The 16826-nt window shown below is 30.0% G+C and overlaps 1 protein-coding gene across 1 annotated transcript in view; it reads left to right on the forward strand.

Annotated features, from left to right (window-relative positions):
* LOC106464029 (myb-related protein A-like) overlaps window positions 1–16123 on the forward strand; it is a 56835-nt gene extending 40712 nt beyond the window's left edge. The window contains exons 9-19 of the mRNA XM_022391678.1: window positions 283–440; window positions 1465–1586; window positions 2109–2507; window positions 3131–3249; window positions 5399–5516; window positions 6778–6942; window positions 7429–7554; window positions 10991–11125; window positions 11649–11723; window positions 12488–12636; window positions 14250–16123. Of these exons, the coding sequence (XP_022247386.1) occupies window positions 283–440; window positions 1465–1586; window positions 2109–2507; window positions 3131–3249; window positions 5399–5516; window positions 6778–6942; window positions 7429–7554; window positions 10991–11125; window positions 11649–11723; window positions 12488–12601 (1531 nt within the window). The 3' untranslated portion in view covers window positions 12602–12636; window positions 14250–16123. The remainder of the gene's footprint in view (window positions 1–282; window positions 441–1464; window positions 1587–2108; window positions 2508–3130; window positions 3250–5398; window positions 5517–6777; window positions 6943–7428; window positions 7555–10990; window positions 11126–11648; window positions 11724–12487; window positions 12637–14249) is intronic.
* The last annotated feature ends 703 nt before the right edge of the window (window positions 16124–16826 follow it).

Raw genomic sequence — 16826 nt, forward strand, 5'->3', positions numbered from 1 at the left:
TATACTTGTAGTGTTTACGAAAAGCTTACCAAATTACATGAAGATACACTTAGTAAGATCAAAATTATATAGTAAGCATCACTAGGTACAGTTTCACAGAAATAGAGTATATGCAAAGCACTAACACCATTCACATAGATTTTATAAATTTGAACATACAGAAAGCTTCACGTTCTTAGTAGCACCTGGTACTTACCCAGTATTTTCAACTGAATACAGCATTTCCACTTTACTTAAAAAAAACAACTGTAATCATAACATTGGCTGATTTAAATTTTATAGAGAGTTTGATATGGAAGAATTGGAAGACACTCCAGGGAAAACAACCGATGCTGATACTTTTGATGGACTTAGTGCTCTTGACCTTCTTAATGGAAGCAGTGTTACACCAAGCGTCACACCTATTAAATTTACAAGTCTCCAGAAAAAAGATAATGTTGGTAAGAAGATTCAAGAATTTTATGCAAATGACATAGATTTATCTCTTATTACAAATAATTTGCTCTACTTATTAAACTATAAGTTTTTCACATAATGTGACTCTTTTTGTCATGTAAATTAAAAAAAAATCACAAAGTATTGATTCTGTTAAAACTAAATTTTTTCTCTTTTTTTTTAATGTGTACATTTATTTTGCCCTAATATTCGAAACTAGAGTGTGATATATGGCTATTATTAATACCAAAATTATATATATTTTCAAAGGCACAGTTCAATTTTCACAGTGTTGTTTGAGATAATATAACACATAAAGTAATTGAAATCAAAATTTTGCTCTTATTTCCAATATTTGACTTAACAATTTTCACTGTAATATAATGACTCTACTATCTTCTTATTTACTGTTTTTTCTGGCCAAAAATGTCAGTACTGTAGTCTCTTTCAGGTCAGTTTTATGTAATATATGGAAAAACAGCACAATTAATGCAGTAATATAAGCTTACAGCTCGTATGTAATAAATTTTAAAATAAATATTAAGCCTAATCTCTCATTTGATTCACCATTAGTCACTGAGTTAACTTGGTTTTGGAGAATTCCATCTCTCATCCACTTTTGTCCAGGGTTAATGATGAGAGATATAATTCCAGGAAACTGATATATATATCACTCAGTGATGACTAGTAAATCAAATGATAGATTGGACTTTAGGTATTATTTAATGTTCTTCTTTGAACCTTTTAGAACATTAATTTAAAAATACTTATAATCTAATGTTACATGCTTTTTGAGCAGTTATCCTATGTAATTCATAGTTGTTTGTGAAAGAGTTATATTTAAAGCATCTTCATCTGTTTTGTTGCAATTAATAAACTGTCATATTTTCTAAGAAGTCTTTCCTATAAACATGTATTTAGTTTAGCATTAAATCCTCACTATGTTCTTTACCCATATTTTGGAGTTAGAGTGATGATAGGTTCTTGAGAGCAAACTTAGGATGCTGTTAACCAACTTATATTGTGCAGGTAACAATGATAATGAGGAAGTAGACCAAACAGTAATCGAAGGATTAATCCATGCAGCTATTTCTAGCACATCAAAACAAGTTACTCCACCCATCTTGCGTAGAGGTAAACGAAGAAAAAATGTATCCTTTATTATTTTGTTCATTTCAACTTAGCTTAAGTATAGGTTGTTATTCTATTAATGATATTCTATCCAATTAAGTCTTTATTTCACTGTTGAGATAAATTTATTTTTGAAAACCATCTGTTAGACTACACTTACATTCTGTTCTTAGCTAATCTAGCATCCTGCCATTTATTAGACTACACTTAAATTCTGTTCTTAGCTAATCTAGCATCCTGTTGAGGTAAAGTTATCATTGAAAACCATCTGTTAGACTACACTTACATTCTGTTCTTAGCTAATCTAGCATCCTGATCCTGTTGAGGTAAAGTTATCATTGAAAACCATCTGTTAGACTACACTTACATTCTGTTCTTAGCTAATCTAGCATCCTGTTGAGGTAAATTTATCATTGAAAACCATCTGTTAGACTACACTTACATTCTGTTCTTAGCTAATCTAGCATCCTGTTGAAGTAAAGTTATCATTGAAAACCATCTGTTAGACTACACTTACATTCTGTCCTTGACAGCTAATCTAGCATCCGCTAATGAACAGTCAGCAAGATACAAGTTCTTTGTTAGGAGAGTATTCTCACACTCCAGTAATAAACACAGATTCTGAAACAAAAATGGGTCAGCCAGCATTTGGTGTAATTACACAGCAGGCACAGTTATGTGAATCTTCTACAGCAGGGCCAGCTTTGCAGTACTGGAATATTACTTCTGTGGCTACTGCTTCAACTGCAGTTGAAACCAAACCATCTGTGTTAAGTTTTCAGAATGTTTTCTCAGCAGAAGTATATGGAAAATCTAATTCCCAATTTCCACTAATAAATCAGACAGTATCATCTGCATTTTCAACTAATCTACCTACTGTTATGACCAAGACACCAGCCAAGGAAACTCCTATCAAACAGCTGCCCTTTTCACCATCTCAGGTAAGTCATTAGTAGAAACTAGATAATGTATAGCATACAGTGTTTGTCAGTAGTAACTCCATTTATATATTAAACTAACTTAAGTAGAGGGTATGTGGTTTAAGTCAATTTAATATTGTTAGTGCTAGCTGAAGTGATTTGGATTGTCTTTATAAAAGTCTGAATAGTAGGTGAGTTGTCATGTATGGGTCACATACTTCTGCTCCATGCAAAAATACAAGACAAGCTTTGATCCCATTTTCTGCTTTACAATATTTTTAAATAATTAAGGGGTTATATAAATTCACCTCTGAACTTTCCAGTTGTATTCTGTGATGTGTAAATTATACGATGTGATGATGGATATGTGCAAATAAAGTAATTGTCATAAAGCAAATTATGCTGTCAGATTGCTTAAAACAATTGAATCACATAATAGAGTATATAAGTGCAGTTAATTGTTCTATAAAAGTGCATGTTGAAGCTTATCATGTAAAAAAAAAATCCCAATAATTTCTTTTATATTTTCAAACTGTCATGTTTAAAGTTAATTTAATTACAAATTTTTGGTCAAATGAGAGAAATGAAATAAACATTGTATGAAATGTTTAAAACTGTTAACTGAAAAATGAAATTTGATCTAGTTCTTGAACAGTCCCAACATTTCTCGTGGCATGAACCTGACATCTACACCTGTGAGCAATAGATCTTCCCATGCCAGTCTTCTACAGGATTGTCTGCTTTCACAGACTCAACCAGGAAGGTAAAGAACTATCTAGTTTAGAGTAGAAAAGATACATGACATTATTTGAATGATAACATTTTTGATTAAGCATTAAGTCTAGATACATAACTGCCACATGAATGTAGAATTATTATAGAATGTGCAGTTTGTCTTTACATCTTTGTAGGTGTCTTTTTCAAATTTTAAAGCATTTTGAGAGCAGTACTGTAACTTTAGAAAAGTAGAGTATGATATACTAAAACATTTTAACTGATACTATAAGATTTGATTGGTCATATAATTTACCCGAATCCCTCTCACACCAAACATGCTCGCCCTTTCAGCTGTGGGGGCATTATAATGTGACGGTCAATCCCACTATTCGTTGGTAAAAGAGTAGCCCAAGAGTTGGTGGTGGGTGGTGATGACTAGCTGCCCTCCCTCTAGTCCTACACTGCTAAATTAGGGACGGCTAGCGCAGATAGCCCTCGTGTAGCTTTGCGCGAAATTCAAAACAAACAAACAAACATATAATTTACCATACAAAGGCACGAGTGTGTTATATATATATTTACAATTCAGATTTTTTTATAAAGTTAACTAGTAGTCATTGACCTCATAATAAAAATATTTAACTGTTACCATAGGGTGTTATCAGAGTATAGTTCCTCATAGAAATGATGCTCTAAAAACAACATTTTTAATATATCATTTGTCAAGACAGTTGTCTATGGAGCCAGATTTTAGGACACCCTATACTTTAAAAACACCATCTTGATAACAAGTAAATATTTCAAGTATGTATTCAGAGTCTTACCCCATAGGAAAATTAGACTTAGCAAATGATTTGTTCAATATGTTGACTCTAAAGTCTCATTTCCCTATGGAGCAATATTTTTGAAACACCCTGTATTTATAATCATGTTGTATAATACTAAAATGCATTAATAGATAACATATATATTTTACTGTCATTTAGTTGCTCACTGTATGTAAGAAAAATAGTATAGTACGTAAACATAGTTCAAAGGACAAAGATAAATAAAATTTAATTATAAATAGATGTATACTATTACAAACTTAAAGCTACTTAGGATAAACGAATGCCATTTCATATTACAATTTGAAGTCATTCTAGAAAGAAAATTAGATTTTTTTTTGGGTGGTTATGAGGTCAGTCAAACTGACCAACGTTGTATAGAGTTAGGATAAATAAAATATAAAGTTTTATTGAAAACAAACATATGAAATGTATTTAGGAGGTTTTAGAGATTGCACAAATGAAATTTGAAATTTTTGAGATGAAGAAAAGTATTTCCAATCTTAACATGAAAATCACTTTGCATACGGACTATTCAAAACAAAAGCTTGATATATTCATGGACAGATCTTTTTTCAGTTTATTAAAAGTACTTCACTAAAAAAATATGATTTTGTGTATGTGAAAGACTTGTAATGTTTACTGAAAGACTGCCAAATTTCGTGAAGGTATACAGACTGTATTAAAAGTTAGAAGTATGAAATATATAAAGAACTTTGAATGAGTACAAAGAGGTCATGCGGTTGGTCAAACTGGCTGAGCCTGTATTGAGAGAGCTAAGTTGAGATTTTATAAAATATATTTCAAATTATTGCTAGTTATTTCCATTTGTTCTGCCTTATAAGGCTCTTCATCAACCCTAGAGAACTGGGAAGGAGTGTTCTCTACTAGTAAAACTACTGGTAATAACATTTGTCTACATGTCCCTTCCTGATAATTTATAGAAAATTAAGATGTAAGAGAAATGTTTTTGTTGACTAGACAACCAGTGTGTTACCATAAGGATTTTATTTCTTTTAACCTTTTGATGTCCAGACATTTTGAATTCCCAGGAGCTAGGAAAAATTGGGAAATTTTCCAAAATATTAAGCTTTGTATATGATTGATTTATGGTACATTTTATTGAAGAAAGGTTCTACAAACCATATATCTTGATAATTTTTTTTTTTCAACTTCAGCCATATAATTATTAGGTCTCTAAAGGCTAGAGACATATATTTTTAATTAAGTTATCAAATATTCTTAGTTCTTGAGGATACAAACTAAAGCAATTGTTTTTGAAATGTTTTTTATATTTAAATTCCTAAGTATTTTTTTTATTTTGTGTTATCAATCTCCTACAAATATTTTATTATTTCCTACTCACAGTAGCCTCCAGACTCCTAAATCGAGTCGATTCTTAAGAGAATCTATACCCCACACCCCAACACCTTTTAAGGATGCTCTGGCTGAAATAGAAAAAAAAAGTGGGCCTCTGAAGCACACAGTGAGTAATTATATAGATTTAATTGTTTTTACAAAAGATAGTCCATTAAGATATATTTTTTTATTATTCCTTCCTAGAAGACATTTTAACCTTCAAATAACTGACTTATGTTGTTCACTGTCAGTGGGGTCCACATATTATGTCACAGTGAATGATCTTATGTTTTTAAGTGTTACAATACTCAGTGGAAAGAATTGGGTGAAATAACTCATTTTCTGTATAAAAAAAAACAAACAAAAATACATAAGGGCTCCAGAAGTAGTTAATGGCATTAACTGTAGTATTGATGGTGTTTTTGTTAACATTTCTTGTGTGCCTCATGTGTTTATATATTGGACCCTGTATCCAACAAAGTTATGAACCCACAAACAACTTGGCTGTTAAATGCTTTAAAAAATATGTTTAAATAGCCAGATTAAACATGTAGATCCAACTGTACTTTTAGAATTAAGGTCTTGGGAAAAGCTAAAATATTTAGTCGATGTAATATTTTCATTTTTAGTTGGATGTATTTTTGAAAAAAAAAACATCTTTTTGATAACTTTTTATGATTTTGGCTTTTTTACACTTGAATATTTGTTTTTTCAAGAAATATTTTGATTAAAAAAGGATTTGTAAATAGAAATTAAACAGTTCTTTATTTTGATTTTAGAATTGTATAAAATGTAACTAATTTTATGTAATTTTAATTATATGTCATAATTATTTTTATAATGAAAGCAAGTTACGCTGTTCATTTCTTACAATGAGGAAATTATTCTATGACTTTTAAACAGGAAAATATTTTATTAATTACCAGACCTATGTGATTTTGAAAATGGTTTTTGTTCAAGATAAAATTTTTAAGTTCATATTTAACTTTTAACTTTTTTTCTCTGTGTGTGTGTGTGTATGTATGTATGTTTGTGTTTATTCTATATTTATTATTATAAGAGTAAATAAAATGTAAAAATAGGGATCTCACCTTTTAATTTTAATAACCAACCCTGCTTCTAAGTTATATCACAAGAGAACAAATCCCAACTTGCTTGTTGGACAAACAGAATCTACCAGAAAGAATAATAATTCTGTATCATGTTTATTATGTATGACTGTAAGGAAACTGTGAAACTTAGGAATTTAAAAAAAAAGTGTTTAATTTATGAGGATGAATAACATTATGGCATAGTTTCTCTTCTGTGATTGAAAAAATACAAATACCTTTTACAAGATACTTGTATGTATACAGACTTATTTCATGGCAATGTACTTACTGTTTCAGCTTCATTCACCATCACACCAACTTGAAGATATTCATGAATTAATCAAACAAGAGTCATCCTCTAACTTTAAGCCTCAGTTTAATGACATATCAGCATTGCCTTTTTCCAGCTACTCACTTAATGATAGTGGCTATTTTACTGTGAAAAGGAAAGAAAACAAAGAGGTAACTAAAAGTTTTGTCAAAGTGTGTTTGTTTTACTGAAATCTGTATATTGGTCCTTTCACTTATTTTTAAGATAATAACTAACTAGACTCAATTTTAGTGTGTTGTTAAAGAAATAGTTTAAGAACATGAAAGTATGTACCATAAGATATTTGTTTGTGTGGCTTATATGTGTTCTTGTTTTACAAATTTTGGATAAGGATATTAAACATTATCACTAAAAACCAAAGTACTATAATTCTGTTTGAATAATTGCCATATGGTTCCACACTCATACTCTGTGTGACATAGCATCTTTTGCTAGTTAACCTCCACCTCTCTCAATTTGGGATAATGCAGTTCATTTTAATACCAGATTTTCAAATAACACAAAAGTTTTAAGAAGTTATTTTATGGTTGAGGAAAGGCTACCCACATTTTTATTAACTTTTTTATTTTTCATCAAAATAATGCCTTAGTATGATAACCATTAATACTTGTTTACAGAATCTTTTTCCAAACAAGAAGATTTGCAAAGCTCTTCACTCAACCTGGTCCATTCCTGGAGAAGTTATAGTTCCTGGACTAGGAACTAGTGTGAATGAATCTTTTCCAGTGGACCCAGAAACACCAGTAAGTTTTGAGATAGCTTCTAGTTAAGTTTTTGTTTGTTAACCTCATTTGGGTGTCAACACATGATCTCTTCCTCAACCAAAGGTGCCTAATTAGCAGGGATTGGACATAAAAAATCTATAATTTAATTGTAGTAGTAGTAGTTGCCTTCTGCCAGGTCATAAAATGAAAATTAAGATCTCGAAACTCAACCAGATAACAAAGAAAGGTTGCATAATTTGAGAATCAAAAAGTGAACTAATAAATTTGTGTGTGACCCTTTGGTGCGTCTACTTTGAAATCCTGTTTTTCTTTGGCTCTCATAACTCCTGAGTGAAATACTTTACCATAATATGGACTGTATATTTGGATACTGCAGATTTTGGACTTTCCAACAATGTGAGCTACACCTTCAAGAAACAATTATTGAGATTTCTTGCTCTTTGTCCTGCCACCCAAAAGCACTGTTTTGCTTCTGGTCAAAGGACTGTTTTATTATAACTAACCTCAGTTTCATGTAATCTTAATTTTAGCCTTAGGATCTTATGAATAAGCCTAGCCTTAGTTTTGTGAATAAGCACAGCCTATTATTGTTTTGTCAGTGTAAATATTTTTCCTCCTTACTAGTCCTATTTTTTCATGACTGTTGGAGTTCTTTTTAAACACATGATAAAAAAAACAACAACTGAGGCTTGTGTGGGATCAGTGATGGAAATTTCAATTATAAGATTGTCCACATTTCTGGAAATAAATTGCTTGAACTGCCAGTCTCTTGAATTTTCAAGGTTAAAAGGCTTGTGTAGAATTTTTGGGCTTAGTTTTATTTATTTAACACTACATTCTTCACGTAAAACTATTTAACACAAAGACATTTTTTTCAATATTTGGATGGTCATAATTTACTTTAGAACATTAAGAGCTGTGAACATGTGTTATATATGAATGATAGTATGAAGGCAACAACAACAACAAGCATTTGATATGTGTAATGGTAACAAACATTTAATTCTTGAATGTTTTGGAATGTACATATTCCATCTTCAGCAAACTATATTAAATATTATAATATTAGGTACAAAAATATTTTTAATTTCTAAAGTTCTAGCATTTTGTGAAGATGAATTAAAATACAGAGTAAAAGGATGAAGTCAATTAAAAAAAAGGATAGTGCGACAATTGAACAATATCATACAGGTTATTCAAAACAGACTTAATTGTAGTGAAGTTGTGTTATTATTCAAAGTTGGGGGTTCATTTATAATAGATAAATTTTCTTTAATTAAATGTTCAATATTGGGTGATTCAGATGAGATGACTTTGAAATTTTAAATCAAGGTGGAGTGGTTGCGTAGAGTCTGGAGGATTTGATAGTTGCTTACCAGACCTGCTTGATACTCCCATACATTCACAGGTGTAATTGGTGTATAGTTTTTCCAATTTAAGTGGAATTACAGCTACCATATGTATTTATACACGATTCTGAAACACGTAAGTTTAGGTAACAGGCCTTTAGACCTGAATAATTTTTGAATCTTCAAAGGTGACTTAAATGTCATTTGTAGTTTAACCTGTGGATTGGGGGGTTTAATTATTCTTAAAATTTGTAACTTCAATATGAAACAAAAAAAAAAAAGAAGATGATCATTTTTAATGGGTACTTGTCTATAGTATATGGTTTCTTTGGGGGTTTAATTTTGTTAGAAAGGAATGTGTGTGTTAGGGCTTGAATAAAATGCAAAGAATAGTCGTTGTTTATTAGAATATTCTGTAAGGTGGTTATTTCAGTACGAAGAGAGAGGTGGTCAGAACAGATGTTATATACTCTATTGAGAAGACTGAATATAAGGTTACGTTTAAAGGAGATCAAAATAAAACTGTCAGAACAAGTACTTTAAGTTACTTATTATTTGCATGGAATTAACTTTCACTATTTTTGCAGTACTTATGTTTCTGCAAATGATAGTTCCAGTGAAATAAAAGGCTTTTTATGAGTAATAAATAATAAATGAAACACAAACAGATATTTACAAGCAAGTATTATATATTATTTATTTCGTTGTTTGATATTTTATACCCACCTAGCCATTTGAGTAACAGTTCTGAATATACTATATGCAGGTAATAATAACTTGTAATCTGGAAACAGCAAGCAATGAGATGTAACCTGTAGTCAGTTAAGTACATGCAATGCCTACCTTAACGCGCCCATACAAGTTCATGGCTTTCAATAGGTGGATTACCAACACTTCAGTTCAGTTGCACAGCATGAATGCAAAGGCTTAGAGTATGAAAAATGTTGCTTACAAAAACAGAATGATGTCTAAAAACTTTTTTTCTGAATTTAATTTTTCTGTGAAAGTTAAAAACCCACAAAACAAGTTTCAGAGTAAAACTGTGAAAGATAATTCCTGTGAATATTAAGTAAACTACAGTATGTAAGCCTATTTATGTTTTCTTATGATAAACTGATGTTGTAAACTGGTTATCTAATCTGTTAATTTGGATATTAAGAAAAGGCGATTTACCATTTTTTTTATTTTTTTAGTTTCACAAGTAAAATTACTGTTAGGGTGTTTTGAAGTTAAATAATTCAAGAATTGTTTGATGTGATTAAAGCTTCAAAAGAGTAAAAATGTATTGTCAATATACCTTCTATATAAAGCTGGTTTGTATTCAGCATTACAAGTGTCTAACCAAGAATGCTCATAAGGACAAAGGAACATGTTAGTCGGTCCTAAAGATGACCCCATTGCCACACCATCTGTTTGGTCATAAAGCTGACCATTTATGACATAATGATTATCCTTAAGGGCAAGTTTGAGTGAATCCTTGAACTGTTGGTGGTTAAACTTGTGTATTTTTCGTACTATGTAGTCTCTTGATGCAGGGGGTGGTCTTAGCTTAGTAGCTAGTGTGCTGGACTGTTGATTTGAGGGTTGGATCCATGGTTCACTTTTGATTGCCTCAAAAAATTGATATATCAGTAGGCCAAGAAAATAAATAAATAAATTAAGATATAAAAATAACACCAGTGTTTGTCTATACTTATTGTTATATTTAAACTTGTTTAGCTTTTTTCAGCATTCAACATAAGTTTTATAAGCTTATATTTCTTGTTTATTTTTCATTTACATATCCATGTTTTTTTTTTACAAAGATGGTTATTTAGAATGGAGTGTTTTAAAAAAATTTAAATATCTGATTTTTTAGTCCTTGTAGGACAAAACAAGATGAATACTTATTTCTGAGTCTGTAATGTTACTGTTCATTTGTTCAATTTGTTGATATGTTCACTAATAATCCCTTGGAAGTGAATGCACATAAAGAAATGTCTTGCAGAATGATGATATTTAAAAGGCCATAACTTCCATCTCTGTCTATGGTACAAACATATCTTAACAAATATTTTAGAATAATATAAACCTAATGTTCATTATTTTCTGTTTGTTTACATTAGAGCAAGTCTTTGATGGGAGATTTATCAGTTCTCTTTTCTCCACCATCTATAATTAAGGAAACTTTACCAGAAGAAAGTGAAACATTTAACAATGCCTTTATTGCACCTACTGATTCAGCCATTCCAAAACAAAAGGTAATGTCAGTGTTTTTTAACTGCTAAACAGTTTGTGGTGTTGATGAGTTAAATGATCGAAATGTATCACAAACATAAAACATTTATATGTTTAAACAGTAACTGAAATACTACTGTTTCAAGCATGTTGATACTTTCATATGTTAGGAAAGATCATTTAATGATTTATTCCCTTACTTTTTAAGGCACTATAACAAATGTAAGTAAAAATACTTTTTTGTTATTTGTTAATAAAAACTTGATTGTTGGAGACATTTAAAGTTCTAAGTATTAGAATACATTCTCATAAGTACAGTAGTATGATCATACAAGTATCTCCTCTTATTTTGCATTAATTTATTTATTTTTTACTATATTATAGAAATAGATGATTTTTTCTCAGCATTTTTAAATTATTTCTTGGGTATGTATAGTAGTTGTTCTAGCTGCTATTTTGAAACTTGAAATTGTACTTGTTCTCACAATTCCACTTCACCTTGCACTGCATGCTTGCCTAAACACACTGTTGATCCCTTTCTTACAGCACAAGCTTCACTACTCTCGAATAGCACAACACGTAAGCTCTGAGGAAACACCTTGCAAAAAATCTTTACTGAAGGTTAGTTTGCAGTATATTTAGTTTCTCTGCTTATTACTAATACCATGTTTAATTGTGTTTTGTTTGTTGCTTATGTCTTCTGTTTTCTGGATTTTTATTTTTATCATTAAGATAAATGTGAAAGAAACAGTACCCTCTTTTTCTAAATTGTTGAAAGATTGCTACCATTATTAATAGTTTTGTTTTAGTTTATTTACTGATTATAAGTATTTTTGAACAGCTTTTACAGTAAGAAAGAACATGTTTTAAACAGGTACAACATTTTGATTGCTGGTGCAATCACAAGTACTTGTTAAGGATTGCAGGAATGATCAAAACATTGTACCTGTTTAATGAAATATTTACCCTTACTGTAAAAGTTGTAACTTCTAAAAATAAACTAGCACTGTCATTGTTTCGTGACATAGTTTCAAGCTAGAAGATATTATATTTAAAGACATTACAACAGGATAGGTTGATAAAATTGTAAAATTACATTGGCTGCAGTTGTGTTTAAGTTGTTTGTAATGATCGATTATCTGATTTTGTTCAATAGATAGAACATATTGATCAGAACCATCTCAGATTCAGTGTGAAATTTAATATCATGTGAAAGAGTAACTTTTCCAGTTTGGTTTTTCTCATGATATTTTGGAGTGAACACCTATCAGAAAAGAGCTATCATAAATGTTCATTTTAATTTTGTGAAAACCTATTTGATTAATATTTAAACTAAAGCATCCTCATCATAAATACCATACTATTTCTGATTGTGATAATTTTAGCTTGATATGAGGTGGGAAATGGTGGCTTGTGGCAAGACAAAGGACCAAATAGAATTGACCGAGCAAGCTCGTCGATTAATGGGCAACTTGCGACCTCGGGCACTCAATCTGTAAAGTCAAATTGACTCTCTTTTGATGTCTGAATGGAGGTAAGAATGTTTTCTAGTGATAAAAATGAGAAAATATTGATATCAGATAAAAATAACCATTAGGGCACTCAATCTGTAGATTCAGTTGGACTCGTTTTTAATGTCTGAATTGTAGTAAAAATGTTTTCTAGTACTAAAAATAAAAAATTAGAAAAATATTAATAGTGGATGAAAGTAACTATTAACTGGAATAATTTTGAGAATTAGAATATTTGGGAAGAATTCTGGGTCATAGAAAAGGGTAGAAATTGAAAGAAAACGAGAAAAGATATAGGGGGAAATAGGTAAAAAATAAACTATATTGACTATTAGGTTTTGTCACTGAAACCATGCTGTTGGCAACCCGTTCCCATACAGTAAAAGATGAAGGAATAATTTTAATCTTTGGAGCCTTTATTGTGAGGGTATGGTAAAAATCTGTGATTTTCTTGAGAAATATTGAACCTTGAATAACGAGTATTTTCTTAACAGTGTATTTTTAGAGAACAAAAACATTTAAATAAAATGTTTCTGCAATATTTTGTTCATGGAACACCTGAATTATTGTTTTTATATTGGCAAGTCAGTATGGAATCTATACACTATGCTGCAGTGTCTTTTATGTAATTATGCAGCCATTTCATGGTGTCTGTACATCAAAGATTGAGTACAGTGGACGTAGATTGTCATGCAAATATCAGCAGTTGTCTACAGAACTGCAGTGTGTTGTCTGTATAAAAGTATCTTAATTATGATACATTTTTGAGATTTTAAGTCCAAAGTTTAGAAGAAAGAAAGTGATATAATATTAAATAAAATTGATTTGATTTAGAAGTTTTAGTTTGGTTTCATTCTTGAGGACTAAAATGGTGCCGTGAATACTGTTTTGAATATTTTTAGAAAAATATATTTAAGTTTAAGGAAATTTTAATACTGTTAGAAGACTTGTGTAAAAACAGGGAGAATTTGCAGAAAAATATTTTACATTCAGCTTACATTTTTATTATTTTCATGTATAAGAAAATAGATTGGTTAGTATTTTTTATGAAACTTATTAGTATCATTATTTGTATAGTTCTGACTTAAGCAGATATAAACTGTAAGCTACTTCCTCTAGCTAGTTTGCAATATCGGTCATCTTTAATTGAACATTTTCTGACCTATCTTTGAGGATAATCCATTTCAATTTTACTTAGTGGCTCTTTATTGTGTGTCTAACTTCATCAACATTTTACACACTTTAAAATATTTACTTTATTTTCAGGTGATTTTTGGTATTTCATGATTTTCAGTAATTCTGTTTATAAAATTTCTTTATATGATGTTTGTTTATTTTTGTTATGTGTATGTACTTGTATGTTGTGAATATTATTATCAGTATGAATGTCTTAAACCAATTAAAATACATTTAAATTGTTGTTTTGGTTAAGTCTCCTTAATTGCAGTACAGTAAATGATATAAGATAAATTATTGTCATATAAGATGTATAACTTGTTTACTAGTTAGTTATTTTCCTCTTGATTAAATAGCATGCTAATAGATGAATATAATGTTGAACACAGTGAATATTTTAAATTAGATGTATAGAGGTTTGCATTGTTTTAATATTATATTATTTGTACTGTATTTTCAGCCTACAGAATACCAGTGGATAAAATCTTCTAACTTAGGTAGCTGCTGAATTGTAGTTACATTTTATGGTATCATCCTTAATATTGTCATGGAGACCTTCTGTACTTCTAAAGCATAGTTAACACTGACTTTCATGATGCAGCTTTTGGTGTTTATAAAGGTTGGAATTGGGGAGGGGGGGGTGTCAGTAGAATATTTATAGCTTCATGTAAAAGTGTTTTGTTTATTGTTCTAACATATGCATGTTTAAGTATTGGATTGTAAATATTAACCTTTTCAGTTCAGTAACAAGTTGTTAAAAGAAAAAGAATATATATATATAATGACAAAAATACTTACCAAAAGATTAAATTGAATTTAGGTTCAGTGTGTAGCAAGTGTTATTTATTTTAGAAAATGTATATCAATTTCTGATTTCTTCTGAAAAGTGGGTAGTTTTTAATTGAGGACAACTGTGATTTGTTTAGGTCTTTAGATTTTCTTTTCCAGGTGATATTTTCTGTATTATTAAATCTGAGTTAATTACACTTTCAGTTGATAAATATGATGGAACAATCAATATTTCTGTCCAGTTTTCAGTGGTTAAGAGAATAATGTTTAGTGATGTGGTTTGTGTGTGATTCTCTTTTTGCTCGTAAGTTTAAGGGTTTAAAACTGAACAATTAGATGTGAATGAAACTTTTTATGATGATAATTTTTTTTCTGAATTGAAAAATAATTATATGGAGAAAAACTGCCTGAGTTCATAAGATGTGAAGAACAAACTTACAAGTTCTGATATAATTTTATCATAAATTATCTCTGTCTACTTGATTGAATTCATTTTAATGTATGTGTTCAACTATGAATCATAAGATCCAGTTGTTTTAATATAATGTTTTCGTATCACAGAATATGTATAGTGTTTGTGTTTTATAGATTGAAATTACTAGGAATGACAGCAGTTTGTATTAGATCATGTTGTTTTTTCTGTTAAGATCAGAAAACTGCTGTTTGTTGATGACCTCAAGCTTTTTTTTTTTCACAATTTTAACTGTTAACTAAAATTACAGTTATTTTCAAAGAGTCTATTGCAAGGTTATACTTAGAACATTAATTAATTTATCAAATTTTGATGTGGAGAGCCCTTCTTTTTTTTCTTCATCATCACAGTTGTGCTGGAAATTAAAGGTTTTTTTTATATACCCAGAAGTTTCCAAACAATATTGGTAAAAATGATCTAAAAATTAACCCAAAGGCTGGTTGTCTACTGACATCAAACGTAATGCAAGAACGATGCTAATGTACATGCTGAACGTTATTATTTAAAGATATGTATATCACTGTAAATAGGAAATGAAAAAACTTAAAAAAAAAAACTTTTTGTTCCACCCTGAAGAGTAAGAGTTTTAAAATAGATTTTCCTCTTCTAAATACCTTAAATTGTAAAGAATTTGAAGCTTTTTATTATTTTAAGATTTTAAATGATTTAACTTTTGTCACTTATTTGTTACTCACATGAGTTTAATTTTGCTTTGTTTGTTTTAATGTGTAGTTTAGGCTTTTTTTTATGTAAAATTAATTAAGTCATGTCTTTGTTAGGAAAAAACTGATACTTAGCAATTGCATTCAGACAGAATCTTTAACAGAAATTTTAAACGTTGCACAATTTAATATGTACCTGAGGTGTTTATTATTCTTAAGAGATGTAGTCAGTCCTCATATGTGGATCAGTTTGTGTAGGATCCTTTGTCAATGTAGATAGTTTTGTGGTCCCTGTGATAACAGTATAACTAGATTGCATTCATTGTAAGCTTTTTGTAATCGGATTCTGATAAAGTTGTGTAAGATTAAATTGGCTAGCAGCTTCAATAATAAATTTTTGGATAACCACCAGTAGGTGTCAGAGTAGTAGATTAAATTGAGGAAAATACTAACTTTCACAAAGTTCTTTAAACATCAGATTAAAATATTTTAAAATAAAGGTAGGTTATGGTTTAAACTCCCAAAAGCCGATGAAGCATTAAAATTCATTTGTGGGAGACGAAAGGTAGATCTGAAATGCTATTTTTAAGCGCTTCTGATTTATAATTTGCAGTGGACAAATTAAGGAGAAAAAAAATCCGCAGTTACCCTTATTTTAATCACAGACTTAAGGTAGATTAGTTGCTATTTAAGTTTTTGAACGAAATTTTGGTATAGCATCAAGTGTCATACAATCATGTAAGATCTTTTCACTAAAAAGAAAAAGAAAAAAAAAAGCTACAACAGATCATTATAAGGTATAACCTGGAGTAATAAAAACAACTTTATAACTCCAGGAAGTAGTAACCTACGTTTCGCTTTATACTTCTGGGATAGGAGCTCAAAGACATCGCCCATATTCAAGTTGAAGCTGTAAAGCGAAACGTCGGTTAATAAAGCTGATCTTTGGGGTTACGAGGTTCGTTTAGTTAGACTCGTTTTAAATTAATTATTTTCATCATCATCACCCAATAATTTTACACCCTATATTTCAAGTCGCGCGCATTATAGTTTAAAATTCCGTAATTTATTGTTACATGTTACTTAAACAAATGACGTCATCCATTTATCAATA

The sequence above is a fragment of the Limulus polyphemus genome, unplaced genomic scaffold (assembly GCF_000517525.1).
Source record: "Limulus polyphemus unplaced genomic scaffold, Limulus_polyphemus-2.1.2 Scaffold1545, whole genome shotgun sequence".
Taxonomy (NCBI): Eukaryota; Metazoa; Arthropoda; class Merostomata; order Xiphosura; family Limulidae; genus Limulus; species Limulus polyphemus.